The sequence below is a fragment of the Schistocerca piceifrons genome, chromosome 8, assembly GCF_021461385.2.
Source record: "Schistocerca piceifrons isolate TAMUIC-IGC-003096 chromosome 8, iqSchPice1.1, whole genome shotgun sequence".
NCBI classification, from domain to species: domain Eukaryota; kingdom Metazoa; phylum Arthropoda; class Insecta; order Orthoptera; family Acrididae; genus Schistocerca; species Schistocerca piceifrons.
In genome coordinates, this window is record NC_060145.1 from 382021053 (window position 1) to 382037514 (window position 16462).

At 44.8% G+C, this 16462-nt stretch overlaps 1 protein-coding gene across 1 annotated transcript in view; it reads left to right on the plus strand.

Annotated features, from left to right (window-relative positions):
• LOC124712365 (mucin-5AC-like) overlaps window positions 1-16462 on the plus strand; it is a 400134-nt gene that overhangs the window by 321049 nt on the left and 62623 nt on the right. Inside the window, 1 exon segment of the mRNA XM_047242660.1 lies at window positions 5958-6136. Within this exon segment, the coding sequence (XP_047098616.1) occupies window positions 5958-6136 (179 nt within the window).

Here is a 16462-nt window from a genome sequence, read left to right on the forward strand (position 1 = left end):
GAGAGTACATTCGGCGGTATACTCTGCGGCAGGCGCTACCAGTTACGGTAACACTGCGAAATGCAGCTGTGACTGACTATTCCTCTGGGTTACGGATAGGGATAAGCGATATTTAAGTGAACTGAGTGAACTGTTAACCACATAAGACGTCTCACACTAGGCGCTGTTACGTTCCAACATAAAAACGAGTTTTCACTGTTCACCTTATTTTGGGTAGTAAATAATCCAACTGGTCAGTTTTTGTTTGATGTGAGGTCCGCCAGTTATGCAAAATAACCGTTTTTTCTCAGTACACAAACATGTTTCGGAACCACTGTGCCATCATCAGTGGGTTTTAATTTTTATTTATTCTGCAATGTGAACATTTTTGTTAAATGATTATAAAATTATGTGCATCTTTAGTTCGAAAACAACACATCATTTCTTTTTGAAAATACCTTTACAATTGGTGTCCATGAATTTTCTGGATCACTTGTGTGTTAATTAAAACAGCTAGCTTGTCACCTGCAACCAAACGATGTTGGTGACAAATTTTTTTGCTGGGAGTTAGCCTATTTTCAAGAATGTAATTTAGTTTGTCGCGATGTTTTCGCGCACTTACATTCTCCGCATCATGCTGAGGGGTTGTGATGCGCACGTAACTATAACATGTATTTTCCACAAATAACGCAGTAAAAACACTTTTCACTTCTGCAAAATCCAAGTTGATTGTGGTTTGTTGTGTGTCCCAGCCCAGTCAGTGTTCATTTGTTCACCAGAGAGTTGGGCGCCAAATTTGAATTTTGTTTGCATTTTAACACACACACACACACACACACACACACACACACACACACACACACAGAGAGAGAGAGAGAGAGAGAGAGAGAATGCAAACAAAATTCAAATTTGGCGCCCAACTCTCTGGTGAACAAATGAACAGTGACTGGTCTGGAACACACAACAAACCACAATCACACTGGGTTTTGATGAAGTGAAAAGTGTTTTTACTGCGTTATTTGTGGAAAATACTTGTTATAGTTACGTGCGCATCACAACCCCTCAGCATGATGCGGAGAATGTAAGCGCTTGCCACGCGAAAACGTTAGTAAAAACGAATATAGGCGCGAAAACATCGCGACAAACTAAATTACATTCTAGAAGATGGGTTAACTGCCAGCAAAAGATTTTGTCATCAACATCGTTTGGTTGCAGGTGACAAGCTAGCTGCTTTAATTAACACACAAGTGATCCAGAAAATTCATGGACACCAATTGTAAAGGTATTTACAAAAAGAAATGATGTGTTGTTTTCGAACTAAAGATGCACATAATTTTATAATCATTGAACAAAAATGTTCACATTGGAGCATAAATAAAAACGAAAACCCACTTCTGATGGCACAGTGGTGCGGAAACATGTTTGGGTACTGAGAAAAAACGGTTTTTTGCGTAACTGGCGGACCTCACATCCAACAACTTTAACTGCAAACACGGCCAATACAAGGAGCTGCATAACAAAATGATGAATATATGGTCAGTTTTTGTTATTGTTACTGTAAAAATGTCAGTAATGTATTGTTAACGTCAGTAATGTATTGTTAAAATGTCAGTAATATTAAGCTAAACGAAACTATTTGTGGGTTGTCACAGCAATACGCAGCTGCAGAGTTACGTCTCGCAGCCTATTAGCAGAGATAGGTCACTCATAACATGGCAGTCGTTCCGTGTGGTAGCCGTCACCAATTAGAAGTTCCGTCCAGGTAGGGTCGTTTCCTCGATAAGTGTTGGTCCTGATGGCGTAGAGGTAAAAATATACAGTAACAAAATAAAAAATTGTAAAGCATATGCGTGGAAATGGATAGGTCGAGTGACCGAATCCCTATCGAACTACGGAATATTTTAGTACGCGTTGAACGTAGCCTTCAACCCTCAGTGATGCGAAGATTCGCCAAGAACGACACGTGGTTCGAATTGCGCGTTAAACTGTAGGTTCCTTTCACTCGCGGTAAAGTAGGTGCCCGCAGGTCGCTGAAGTGCCGTCCTTTTGAAAGACTGGCAGCAGGCGAGAGCCACACGGCGTAATTCGATAAGTTAGCTAGGATGCAACTGCAAAAAAATTAACAAAACGCGGAAAAGTAGTTATTGCTACACACATTTTTCTGCAAGAGAGGAATTTAAAAAAACCTCACAGCGCGATATTGTAGTCAAGCATTGTATTTCGAACCAGCCGTCTGCTTCTGGGACACGAGGGGACGCTCCAACCCCCTATCAAATCCGCCTAGTGGATCGACGAGCGTTTTCCACATGCACTTAGACCGGTGGTTCCCAAGCTGTGGGTAAAATGAAATTTCATGGGATAAGCAACTACAGGATTCGGTTCTGTTTCAGTCATCATCATCATTTTCTGGAGCCTTTGTCCCGAATCAACGCGGAATCGGCCTTTTTACTATGGATTTGGCAATGTTAGTGTCGGAGGGTGGCCAAATGACTTTCCTGTCGTAACCATGTACCCCCTGGGACAGAATTTGTGTACCCCAGCTGTCTGCGTCTAGTGTAAGCCATGAAATAGTGAGAGCGGTTTCATATCTCTGCGAGTCGTGTAACTGAGGCGGGATGTGGGGAACAGCCCGGTAGCCACCAAATTGGATGCCGAAAACCGCCTAAAAACCACATCCAGGCTGACTGGCACAGCAGCCCTCGTCGGTAATCCGCCAGGCGGATTCAATCCGGGGCCGGCGCCCCTACCCGCGTCCAGGAAGCAGTGCATTAGCGCCCTCGGCTAACCTGACGGGTCCCGACTCTGTTTCAGTCTCGAAACTAAATTATTTTCAAAAGATCGTTACTATTATGACAATTTTGTAAGACTGTAATATTGATTTATAAGTTATCAATAATTACTTTTTCTCAGTTAGTAGTATTAATGCGATGGAGATTACAAGTTCCTCACATAGTCCACCCACCACACTCGTACGTTGCGCATTGTCCCGTACATCGCTGATGATAAAAGTGAGACGTATATGTAACAAATACTAAGTATCTCAAGAACATGTCCTCTCCAAATTGTAGATAGTATGTGCAGTAGTCCAGAAATTGCTTCATTACTCGCTTCAAAACCTAAATCGTTCAAATGGCTCTGAGCACTATGGGACTTAACATCGGAGGTCATCACTCCCCTAGAACTTAAAACTACTTAAACCTAACTAACCTAAGGACATCACACACATCCATGCCCGAGGCAGGATTCGAACTTGCGACTGTAGCAGTCCAGCGGTTCCGGACTGAAGCGCCTAGAACCGCTCGGCCACACCGGACGGCTTCGAAACCTATAAATGATTTAATTGACAGCATGACACAGCAGTAACCACATAAGAGTTACGTTAGTGTTGCACACAATGTTACTCTTATTATTACTAGTATTATTATTACTATTACTACTACTACTACTATTAGTGGCTGTGGTCAAACAAAAAGGCTGAAGCTTTCCAATTTGTGCCAGTTCAGAAGTAAGGAGTGAAGCAGTGAAGTGATTTATGAACGGTTAAGTATAGTCCACACATTTTAACTTGGTTGATTTTAAAAGGAGTTGTAATATGTGGGTCAAGCAAGTGCCGCAATGGAGAGGAATAACGTAGGGGAAGTATGTTTTGTAACAAGTGTCTACCCTCTCTACTCATAGTTAGCTTTCTTATCTGAGGAGTTGTGGGTAGTACTTGCGATGCATCACCAATTCCTTCCTCATTCATTCTAAAGCGCGCACGCCCTCACACACACACACACGCACACACACAAAATATGATTCATCTTTAATCATTTTAAAAATAAAAGGCTTCCAAGAAAAGTCTTCCATTCTACTGTTTGTTTAGGTGCTAAAGTTGGTGATAATGTGGGTGAGGTTCGGGAGGGGGGGGGGGGAGATAAGAGCTATTGTCTCATTGCACTCAGGTGTAATGGTCTAAGAAAGGTTGGGAACCACTGACTTAGGTGAACACGAGTTGCTACCCACGCTTCGCCTCTGGTAGACACTACGCTAATAATTAGAAAACGTTCTCACACTTGGATGTGAGATTTGCTCTAGTCTTTTTTTGTTTTCCTTTATTGGATTTGGATTCCCCCCCCCCCCCCTAAATGGGGGGAGGGGTGCTGGCAGCAGCACAATACGCCGCTCTGCAGCGTAAAGAAAAGTTAAAAAACAGAATTAGGAGATTGCTAAGGATATCTGGCCACCAGCCACCACAAAAGGTGCTAGAACCCCGTAAAGACAATGAGCAATGATGAAGAAGAGTCTGATTATGTTGGGTAACTGTTGTGTGTAACCTGTGGAAACATCCGAACTGAAGGCATCCAATAATACAGTTATCAATTCGGAGCCCTTTAGCGGCAGAGGGCTGCAAATATGTAGACATGAAAAAGGAAGGTGTGGAATGTTAATAACCTTTGTGTTATTTAAAAAGTTTTGAGAGTTTTCAGATAATAAATTCGGAGACTCTACGTTTCAGGACGCCCTAAGGAATTTTCAAACAGTTGAATATTGTATTTGGAAACATACTCTCTGTAAAATACTAACACGAATTCTTTACAGACGAATGGAAAAACTGGTAGAAGCCGACCTCGGGGAAGATCAGTTTGGATTCCATAGAAATGTTGGAAGACGTGAGGCAATACTGACCCTACGACTTATCTTGGAAAATAGATTAAGGAAAGGCAAACCTACATTTCTAGCATTTGTAGACTTAGAGAAAGCTTTTGACAATGTTGACTGGAATACTCTCTTTCAAATTCTGAAGGTGGCACGGGTAAAATACAAATTGTACAGATACCAGTTGGCAGTTATAAGAGTCGAGGGACATGAAAGGGAAGCAGTGGTTGGGAAGGGAGTGAGACAGGGTTGTAGCCTCTCCCCGATGGTATTCAATCTGTATATTGAGCAAGCAGTAAAGGAAACAAAAGAAAAATTCGGAGTAGGTATTAAAATCCATGGAAAAGAAATACAAACTTTGAGGTTCGCCGATGACACTGTAATTCTGTCAGAGACAGCAAAGGACTTTGTAGAGCAGTTGAACGGAATGGACAGTGTCTTGAGGGGAGAATATGAGATGAACATCAACAAAAGCAAAACGAGGATAATGGAATGTAGTCGAATTTAACCGGGTCATGCTGAGGGAATTAGATTAGGAAATGAGACACTTAAAGTAGTAAATGAGTTTTGCTATTTGGGGAGCAAAATAACTGATGATGGTCGAAGTAGAGAGGATATAAAATGTAGACTGGCAATGGCAAGCAAAGCGATTCTGAAGAAGAGAGATTTGTTAACATCGAGTATACATTTAAGTGTGAGGAAGTCTTTTCCGAAAGTATTTGTATGGAGTGTAGCCATATATGGAAGTGAAACGTGGACGATAAATAGTTTGGACAAGAAGAGAATAGAAGCTTTCGAAATGTGGTGCTACAGAAGAATGCTGAAGGTTAGATGGGTAGATCACATAACTAATGAGGAGGTATTGAATAGGATTGGAGAGAAGAGGAGTTTGTGGCACAACTTGACCAGAAGAAGGGATCGGTTGGTAGGATACGTTCTGAGGCATCAAGGGATCACCAATTTAGTATTGGAGGGCAGCGTGAGGGTAAAAATCGTGGAGGGAGACTAAGAGATGAATACACTAAGCGGATTCAGAAGGATGTAAGTTGCAGTAAGTACTGGGAGATGAAGAAGCTTGCACAGGATAGAGTAGCATGGTGAGCTGCATCAAACCAGTCTCTGGAGTGACCACAACTCTCGTCATGCATTTATCCTGATAACTTTCTTATTTATGTACAATCTTGTACTTCTTATAAAGAAAGAATGATGTAACAGCGTGTTCGACTAGTCAAGTGACAGTCTTACTTTCTCACCCAGTCCCTGAGCCCCTGTTGATCTTTTTCTGTGTTACGACTACGTTGTGACTTGTCCTCTGACTGCTGCGCATTCTGTTCCCGCAGCAGTGGACAGCGACACGGCACGGCGGCTGCAGAGGCGGTCGACCGCCGCGCCTTCGTCGCTGGCGTCGCGGCGGCGGGCGACTGCGCAGGCGCGAGCGGCCCTCCGGCGCAGACTCGCCGGCGGCGCCGACGCCGAGATGCTCTTCACGTCCGAGACGAGGAACGCGCACGCCGGCAGGGTAAGTTCTGCAGTTAGCGTGCAGCTAGTCAGCTGGCGGCGAGGCGCGTCGTAGCTGGAGGGAGGGAGCCACCCTGGTGTACAGGCCTACAGCGGCGTTCTCACTGTTGTGTCTGTCTGTACATCTTGCGTCTACACTACTGCCCATTAAAATTGCTACACCAAGGAGAAATGCAGATGATAAACGGGTAGTCATTGGACAAATATATACCATACTATAACTGAGATGTGATTACATTTTCACGCAATTGGGGTGCATAGATCCTGAGAATTCAGTATCCAGAACAACCACCTCTGGCCGTAATAACGGCGTTGATACGCCTGGGCATTTAGTCAAACAGAGCTTGGATGGCGTGTACAGGGACAGCTGCCCATGCAGCTTCAACACGATACCACAGTTCATCAAGAGTAGTGACTGGCGTGTTGTGACGAGCCAGTTGCTCGGCCACCATTGACCAGAGGATTTCAATTGGTGAGAGATCTGGAGAATGTGCTGGCCAGGGCAGCAGTCGAACATTTTCTGTATCCAGAAAGACCCGTAAAGGATCTGCAACATGCGGTCGTGCATTACCCTGCTGAAATGTAGGGTTTCGTAGGGATCGAATGAAGGGTAGCGCCACGGGTCGTAACACATCTGAAATGCAACGTGCACTGTTCAAAGTGCCGTCAGTGCGAACAAGAGTTGACCGAGACGGGTAACCAATGGCACCCCATACCATCACGCCGGGTGATACGCCAGTATGGCGATGACGAATACACGCTTCCAATGTGCGTTCACCGCGATGTTGCGAAACACGGATGCGACCGTGATGATACTGTAAACAGAACCTGGATTCATCCGAAAAAATGACGTTTTGCATTCGTGCGCCCAGGTTCGTCGTTGAGTACACCATCGCATGCGCTCCTGTCTTGTGATGCAGCGTCAAGGGTAACCGCTGGCATGGTCTCCGAGTTGATAGTCCGTGCTGCTGCAAACGTCGTCGAACTGTTCGTGCAGATGGTTGTAGTCTTAAAAACGTCCCCATCTGTTGACTCAGGGATGGAGTCGTGGCTGCACGATCCGTCACAGCCATGCGGATAAGATGCCTGTCATCTCGACTGCAAGTGATACGAGGCCGTTGGGATGCAGCACGGCGTTCCGTATTACACTCCTGAACCAACCGATTCCATATTCTGCTAACAGTCATTGGATCCCGACCAATGCGAGTAGCAATGTCGCGATACGATAAACCGCAATCGCGATAGGCTACAATCCGACGTTTATCAAAGTTGGAAACATCTCCTTACATGAGGCATCACAACAACGTTTCACCAGGCGTTCACAACAACGTTTCACCAGGCAACGCCGGTCAACTGCTGTTTGTGTATGTGAAATCGTTCGGAAACTTTCCTCATGTCAGCACGTTGCAGGTGTCGCCACCGGGCCAACCTTGTGTGAATGCTCTGAAAAGCTAATCATTTGCATATCACAGCATCTTCTTCCTGTCGGTTAAATTTCGCGTCTGTAGCACGTCATCTTCATGGTGTACCAATTTTAATGGCCAGTAGTGTACATCCACTCTTTGAAAAACAGTTCACTGCACTGCGCGTCGCGAAGCCTGCATTGCTTCATGTTTCTACCCTGCCCGTTGAATTTGGTAGTGGTACGAGGGAACAGGAATTGGCGGTAACAATTTTTCTTTCTTTTTGGTCAAATGTTCTGAGCGGAGAGAACTCCCCCCCCCACCCCCCCACCCCCACCGCCCTCTCTCAGAAATTACGCAATTGATTTATGTCCGAATTTTCATATCCAAACGAAGAGTGGGAAGTCTAGAAAAAGGGTATCAGATTGAACAGCGTTAGGTGTACTTTTGGAAACAAAATTGCTCGAAAGTAATTCCGGTGGTTAAGAAAAACTTAATTACTGATTTGAGGGAAAATAGAAATATTTCCCGAACAGCTGCTGCTAACTATGAGAAATGAAATTTCAAATCTCGGCATATAGTGAAACTTCTTTCTCTTGTTGTTGATTCTCTTAATAATAACAGAATTGACATTAAATATGTTAACACGCTTTCTGAACGAACTTGAAAATAAAAATAAAAGTTGTAAGAACTCTGGTCAAACGTTTTGTGAAGTGTTTTGTCTGGAAATAAGCAATAGAATAGATTACAGAAATATTTTATTTCCTCTGAATGATGCTCGAAATTGTGTAAAGCAAATGAGGTGCCGACGGAGAATTTAAAGTTCAATGTTTAACCTAGAATCGTAGAGAGTACTAGAGTGGACCGAGCACGGGGCTCACAACCCGAACCACACGCCACCGTTAAGCACTAATGAAGGACTGGGTCCCTTACTTCGATTGCACATAATTCATTAAGGTCAATCCAACGCATTTATTTCAAATAACATAAATGAAGTTACATTTGAATCTGTCTGACATTAAACAGCAATAAGAAAATCAATTTTCAGTATCAGTTGATGTAGGGTGTGATGCGCAAGTTAAGCCAATAACCAGATAAACTGAACAATTCTGCGTAATTTAAAAGAAGGAGAAAAACAAAACTGAATCAATACACCCCACTGACAAATATCCAAAAAAACCTTACAATATTACGCAAAAGAATGCACTGAAGTGGGGATCAGTCATTCACCCGAGAGAATGAGTTCAATAACACAGCTGCGTGCCCCAGAAAACTGCAAGACATGAAATACACTACATTTGACGAATAAATACTCATTAGCATTACGTCACTCCAGTTTGAACTGCAGTGTCCCAAAGAAACAGGCGCTTATTCTGAAAGAACAATTTTTTTAATATGTTTAAATTACAGCATTAAGGAATTCCAAAAGGTGTCCAATCGAACCTTTCTAGGCGGAGGCTGAGCCAGAAACACAGAATGCCACAAAAACACAGTTTTGGTGTGAAATCTTACGGGACACCCGGAAGCAGATAGAGACAAGGGGTCGGCACCCACAAATAACACAGGCTGGGAGCACATCCTACGAGAACTTGTTCACACTATGCTCACCACAAACTGTAGACATTCCGGCCGAACATCCGCTTGCGGTGGCTGCCAGAAGGACGAAGCAATCAACAGGCCCACGCCGTGCTTCTCACACAGGCACCTCAATTTGTACAAACATCTAGGCCAACACTAACTCCGGACTTCCCGCTCATTGCGAGGCTTGGGATAGTTTATATGAAATGCCTTCCAGGCAACCGGTAACCGCCGCAGGAGTTTCACGATTAGCAAACAGGCCCAGCGTAACAGACACCACACATGTGCTTACACCCGAGCCACAACTCCGCCAGTCTCACCGGCCGCCCCAAAACGACTGCCTCTCGCCGTCCCGCGCGCCCCAGCCGAAAACGCAAAGATGCTCATGCCCGGAGACGCGCCAAAGATAACAAGCCGATCGCTGATGATCGACCAGCGATCTGGCTCATAGAGGATATTTAATAATTTTCTAAGTCATAGCTGGAACAACAGGATTTTTTTATCGTAATTTAACAAAACACGATCAGTCTTGACCGCAAAGGGTGTGTTATTTTTCCGCTAACCGGTTTCAGTCATACGGAGTTTTGTAAACCCTCGTCGCCAGTTTCCTAAAGCCCTCGTCGTTAGTTCTGTGGAGGTCGAGTTGCCACTGTTGGTATGGTAGACCGAGTTTGTGAGTTCGTGAAACGGCTCCTGGTGCAGTACACCGCTAAGACAGTTTCTCCCTGCCACTATTACATAGCTATGCCCCAGGGTCTGGTAACACGATAGCAGAACGAGGGTTCTACAACGCTCCAACAGATTAGTAATAAAGTCACACAAATCAGTTAAAAGGCTTTAACTAGTGAAATATGAGTCTCCAACACTGATTGTAATATAAAACAAAAAAGGCCCTCAATGGCTAAGTGCAAGTAATCATAGGTAAACTTCACAGTCCATAGCAAGTGCAATTTGAATAACTGTCTGCTCACTTCTAAGAGTTCACTTAACGACGTTCCCTGTCTAAGTCAGCGCTGGATGATGATCTACACTCCTGGAAATGGAAAAAAGAACACATTGACACCGGTGTGTCAGACCCACCATACTTGCTCCGGACACTGCGAGAGGGCTGTACAAGCAATGATCACACGCACGGCACAGGGGACACACCAGGAACCGCGGTGTTGGCCGTCGAATGGCGCTAGCTGCGCAGCATTTGTGCACCGCCGCCGTCAGTGTCAGCCAGTTTGCCGTGGCATACGGAGCTCCATCGCAGTCTTTAACACTGGTAGCATGCCGCGACAGCGTGGACGTGAACCGTATGTGCAGTTGACGGACTTTGAGCGAGGGCGTATAGTGGGCATGCGGGAGGCCGGGTCGACGTACCGCCGAATTGCTCAACACGTGGGGCGTGAGGTCTCCACAGTACATCGATGTTGTCGCCAGTGGTCGGCGGAAGGTGCACGTGCCCGTCGACCTGGGACCGGACCGCAGCGACGCACGGATGCACGCCAAGACCGTAGGATCCTACGCAGTGCCGTAGGGGACCGCACCGCCACTTCCCAGCAAATTAGGGACACTGTTGCTCCTGGGGTATCGGCGAGGACCATTCGCAACCGTCTCCATGAAGCTGGGCTACGGTCCCGCACACCGTTAGGCCGTCTTCCGCTCACGCCCCAACATCGTGCAGCCCGCCTCCAGTGGTGTCGCGACAGGCGTGAATGGAGGGACGAATGGAGACGTGTCGTCTTCAGCGATGAGAGTCGCTTCTGCCTTGGTGCCAATGATGGTCGTATGCGTGTTTGGCGCCGTGCAGGTGAGCGCCACAATCAGGACTGCATACGACCGAGGCACACAGGGCCAACACCCGGCATCATGGTGTGGGGAGCGATCTCCTACACTGGCCGTACACCACTGAATAGTGCACGGTACATCCAAACCGTCATCGAATCCATCGTTCTACCATTCCTAGACCGGCAAGGGAACTTGCTGTTCCAACAGGACAATGCACGTCCGCATGTATCCCGTGCCACCCAACGTGCTCTAGAAGGTGTAAGTCAACTACCCTGGCCAGCAAGATCTCCGGATCTGTCCCCCATTGAGCATGTTTGGGACTGGATGAAGCGTCGTATCACGCGGTCTGCACGTCCAGCACGAACGCTGGTCCAACTGAGGCGCCAGGTGGAAATGGCATGGCAAGCCGTTCCACAGGACTACATCCAGCATCTCTACGATCGTCTCCATGGGAGAATAGCAGGCTGCATTGCTGCGAAAGGTGGATATACACTGTACTAGTGCCGACATTGTGCATGCTCTGTTGCCTGTGTCTATGTGCCTGTGGTTCTGTCAGTGTGATCATGTGATGTATCTGACCCCAGGAATGTGTCAATAAAGTTTCCCCTTCCTGGGACAATGAATTCACGGTGTTCTTATTTCAATTTCCAGGAGTGTATAACCAAGCGGGCTACAGCTGCTCTTCTGTCTTCCGAGTAGGCTTCTGTCCGTTGTCGTTCGGTCGCTGGTGGATAGTAGTCGGCCGGCGGTTGGCCGAGGCGAAGTCGGTATCTTCATCCTCAGCGCCGCCCGTGGTGTTGGTTGCGAGTTATGGCACTGGCACCAGCTTGCATCTTTGCGCCTGAGGTGCTTTTGCCCTGGCTGTGTCTTGTTCGGCTGTGTCGGTACAGCAGGAAGATCATCTTCAGACGACTATGTAACTCCATTGGTGACGTGTGGAGTCGGTGCGCGGAGTCGTTGCACGTGCTGAGAGGTACTTGCCGTCAAATGCAGTTGCTTCTTGCAACACACCATCTCGCTCGCAGCGCCTCCCATTCATCTGTGTTGAACTCACTCTCCCTATGCAAATATCTTGAGGAGTCGCGCAGCTGTTTCTTTGATTGTTCTCCACCAGTTGATCCATCTTGGTTCCCTACCCGTCAAACAATACTGATGAAACGAGCGATTAAGAGTTTTTAAGCGAACTTCTCGTACACGATATCAGATAAAGCTCATCCGGCGATTCCGCGCCACAGCAAGATTTGTGGCCGTTCTATGTTAAATCGCTCTGGACAGGTACTCCTAGATATCCAACGATTTTGACTGATTCCAGTCACTAATCCGTAATTGTCAAGTCAAATGATGTCTGACCTTCTTGTGTATTTACACCTATCGCAAGAGAAACCGAAATGGCAAATATTGAGGGAAGTGATCACAAAATACAAAAAGTTAACTGAAGTCACTCAACGGAATATATGCAACTGGACCGAATGAGATACCTGTGAGTTTGTACACAGATGTCCCTGTCCTAGAAGGAGTTCATATCGTAGCTCGTCGGAAGAAGGAGACAATTTTGTAATACGCGAATGTGGTGAGATGGTGAAACAAGTAGTAAATAAAGAATTATTTTATCAGCAGCTGTTGTTTGATGGTTTTGAAATATTTTTTCGTGCAAAATAAATAATAACGAAAATTAATTTTATGATTCTGTTTGTGATAGGACAGTAGGCAAAAGGAGTAGTGGCATATCGTATCTGCCGCCGTTCACCTAAACAGTGTTCTAGTTTGTTTCTGTGCCCACCAGAAGATACAAAAGAACGCCACACTTTGTCCACCAGAAGATAAAAAAGAACGCCACACTAGAATGACCGCCACACGGCGAGGCCAGTCACCAGAGAGGCCACATAGGTACTGTCATACTCCATAGAGGGCGCACACAACACGCACTGTGTTATGCTTCCGCCTTACGTCACCCAGACGTCGATATGAGTCGACACACGGCTCACTGAGACAGCTTGTTTCAACACGCACATGGAGAGGTTCCCGGTGGTGGCATCGATTTTTTTAAACCAAATATACAGTGATGTAGGCTAAAATACCAGGTATACCTGCTACCATTCACCCTGGTGAACCATCGTTTGCGAGTAGCTGGCGAAAAATTTTTTCGGAACTGTGGGTTATGCTTAATAGCGTTAAAAATGTACTTTTTCATAAACTGGGTGCGTGGTGTAATGGATAGCTTAAGTGCTTCACGTACGGGAAGTTATCGAAAAGACTGTGATAATTATTTTCATTCAGTTGATTATTTAGATGTAATTTATTATTTCCATTCCTTTGTCACATAATTTTAATCACCGTATAAACTCTTACATTTATTTCATTATTCTTCACAGCATTCTTTTTCCACGCGGTATTTTTGTGAAGGTGAATTTAATTATATTTATCTATTATAGGACTCAGTTGTTTGAAAATTCCAATCAATCAGTTAAAAAACAAAAGAGGAAATAAACTATTTATGTTGACTGTGTAAGGTGTGAAAAATGTATTTTTCGTTACAAGATATGCAAATTTTTTTGCACGGTAATCATCATACAAACGTTCGAAACGTAACCTAAATTCCTGTTACACTGTGAAAAAAATAACGTAGAACTAAAACGAAATTCAAGAAAAATTAGGAATAGATAAAAAGGAGTGCAGTAACATGGACGAAAAAATAGGATGATAAAACAAAATAAGATAAAAAGAAATGAATACATAAAATTAATTAAAAACACTTTCCAGATTTCAAATGAAAAGAGAATGATAGGAAGAAAAATGAGACCAAATGAAGAAGTTGATATTATTGTTAAAATGATGCGACAAAGCAATGGAACTAAAATTTTGTGTTTAAATCGATTAACTGAATAAAAATTATGATCAAAGTCATTTCGATAGATATTTAGAAATGAAAAAGAATTAATGCACGTAACGAGATTCGCACTCACAATCTCCCACATGTGAATCCTTTACCTCTGTCCATTTTGCTTTCGCTGATCACATTTTGCTCGTTATTGTTCGTTGCATTTGTTCGGGGCGGAACTTCCATGATACATGTTCAAGTTCATCGTTGATCCGATCACTCAGTTTTTGTCCATTACACCACACAGACAGAGTATGTAATAGCACTCTTTTTTAACGCTGTTGAGTGTCACGCAGTTTTTTGATTTTTTCTTTCATCAAATACTGGAGAATGAGGGCCCCCCAACGTGAATGGCTGCAGTGTGTGATACCTAGGATGTTGATAAACATGGCCACTAATAAAATTCATACCTTAAGAGGTTTAAGCTCTTGTTCATCTTCGCTACTGCGAATCACTACTTTTCTATTGATAAAGTGATCTTAGCTCTTAAGGTATACATTTTAGACACCATGTTTACTAGATTTTGTGCTTCGAATGATCGTTCCTGTCATATCCTTGAATCAATTAGTAAAGACAGTCAATACGGTAGAATATCTCGTTTATAAAAATGACAGGTTTCGGCACGTGTAATCGGCCGCCTTCAGATTATGAGCACCATTTGGCTAAAGATGGCGGCATGGTGAACAGCTGCGTCTGGTCACACGCAGGTCATCGAAGCACAGGCAAGCTGAAAGGTTTGTTACCGGTAGGTTCGATCAAGACGCGAGTGTTAGAGAAGCTTCGTGAAACCAAATGGGAATTCCTGGAGGAAAGACGACTTTCTTTTCATGAAACGGTATTCAGAAAACGTAGAGAGCCGGCATTTTTAGTTGAACGGAGAACGATTCTACTGCCACCAACGTACATTTCGCGTATGGACCACGAAGATCAAATAAGAGAAATTAGGGGTCGTATGGAGGCATATAGACAGTCATTTTAGCCTCGCTGTGTTTGGCAGTGTAACACGAAAGGAAATTACTTGTAGTCGTACAAGGTACCCTCTGCCATGCAGAGTGCGATCGCTTGTGGAGTATGTATGTAGATGTTGTACAGTGTTCTCTTACACTGATCAGTCTTTGAACACTGGTTTAGTCATGAATCAAGTAACCGACGATTTATACGCTGAAGATCCAAAGAATGGAGTATGTATGTAGATGTTGTACAGTGTTCACTTGCACTGATCAGTCTTTGAACACTGGTTTAGTCATGAATCAAGTAACCGACGATTTATACGCTGAAGATCCAAAGAAACTCGTACACCTGCCTAATATCATGTAGGGCCCACGCGAGCAAGCAGAAGTGGTGCAACATGACGTGGCATGGACTTGCCTGTCTGAAGTGGTACTGGAGGGAATTCACACCATGAATTCTGCAGAGCTGTCCATAAATCCGCAAGAGTACGAGGGGATGGAGATCTCTTCTGAACAGCAGGTTACAACGTATCCCAAATATGCTCAATAATATTCGTGTTTGAGGAGTTTGGTGGCCAGCAGAAATGTTTAAACTCAGAAGAGTGTTCCTGGAGCCACTCTGTAGTAATTCTGGACGTGTGGGGTGTCGCATTGACCTGCTGGAATTGCCCAAGTCCATAGGATTGCACATTCGACGTGAATGGATACAGGTGATCAGACAAGATGCCTACGTACGTTCACCTGTCAGAGTCGTATCTAGACTTATCACCTTAACTGCACACGCCCCACACCATTAAAGAGCCTCCACCAGCTTGAACAGTTCCCTGCTGACATGCAGGATCCATGGATTCATGACGCCTCCATATACGTATAAGTCCATCCGCTCGATAGAACTTCAAACGAGACTCGTCCGACCAGGCAACATGTTTCGAGTCGTCAACAGTCCAATGTCGGTGTTGATGGGCCCAGGCGAAGCGCAAAGCTTTGTGTCGTGCAAAGGTACACGAGTGGGCCTTCGGCTCCGAAAGCTCATATCGATGATGTTTTGAATGGTTGTTGGCCCAGCATTGAAATCTGCAGAAATTTGCAGAAGGGTTACACTTCTGTCACTTTGAATGATTCTCTTCGGTCGTCGTTGGTCCCGTTCTTGCAGGATCTTTTTCCCGCCTCAGAGATGTCGGGAGATTTGATGTTTTGTCAAATTCCTGATATTCACGGAGCACTCGTGAAATGATCGTAAGGGAAAATCCACACATCCCTACCTCGGAGATGCTGTGTCCCATTGGTCGTGCGCCGACTATAACCCCACCTTCAAACTCACTTAAATCTTGATAACCTGCCACTGTAGCAGCATTAACTGATCTAACAACTGCACCAGACACTTGTTGTCCTGTATATAGGCTTTGCTGACCGCAGCGCCGTATTTTACTTGTTTACATATCTGTATTCGAATACGGATGCCTATAGCAGTTTCTTTGGCGCTTGAGTGTGTTACATGTATATTGTCCATTTAGGGTCTTCAGGGCGAAGTCTAGATGAATCCTTAGGCTGTCTTGAGGCACGATGTGGATGTTGTCGAATAAACCGTTCATACACGCTGTTTGGGCCTGTCCGTGGCTGCGGTAATATCCGCGTTTCCACGTGGAAACTATTTGGACGACGTAAGGCGGAACTATAACATAGATCGGGTAGTATGCGTCCCCTACCGTGTCTGAGGATAATACACTACTGGCCATTATAATTGC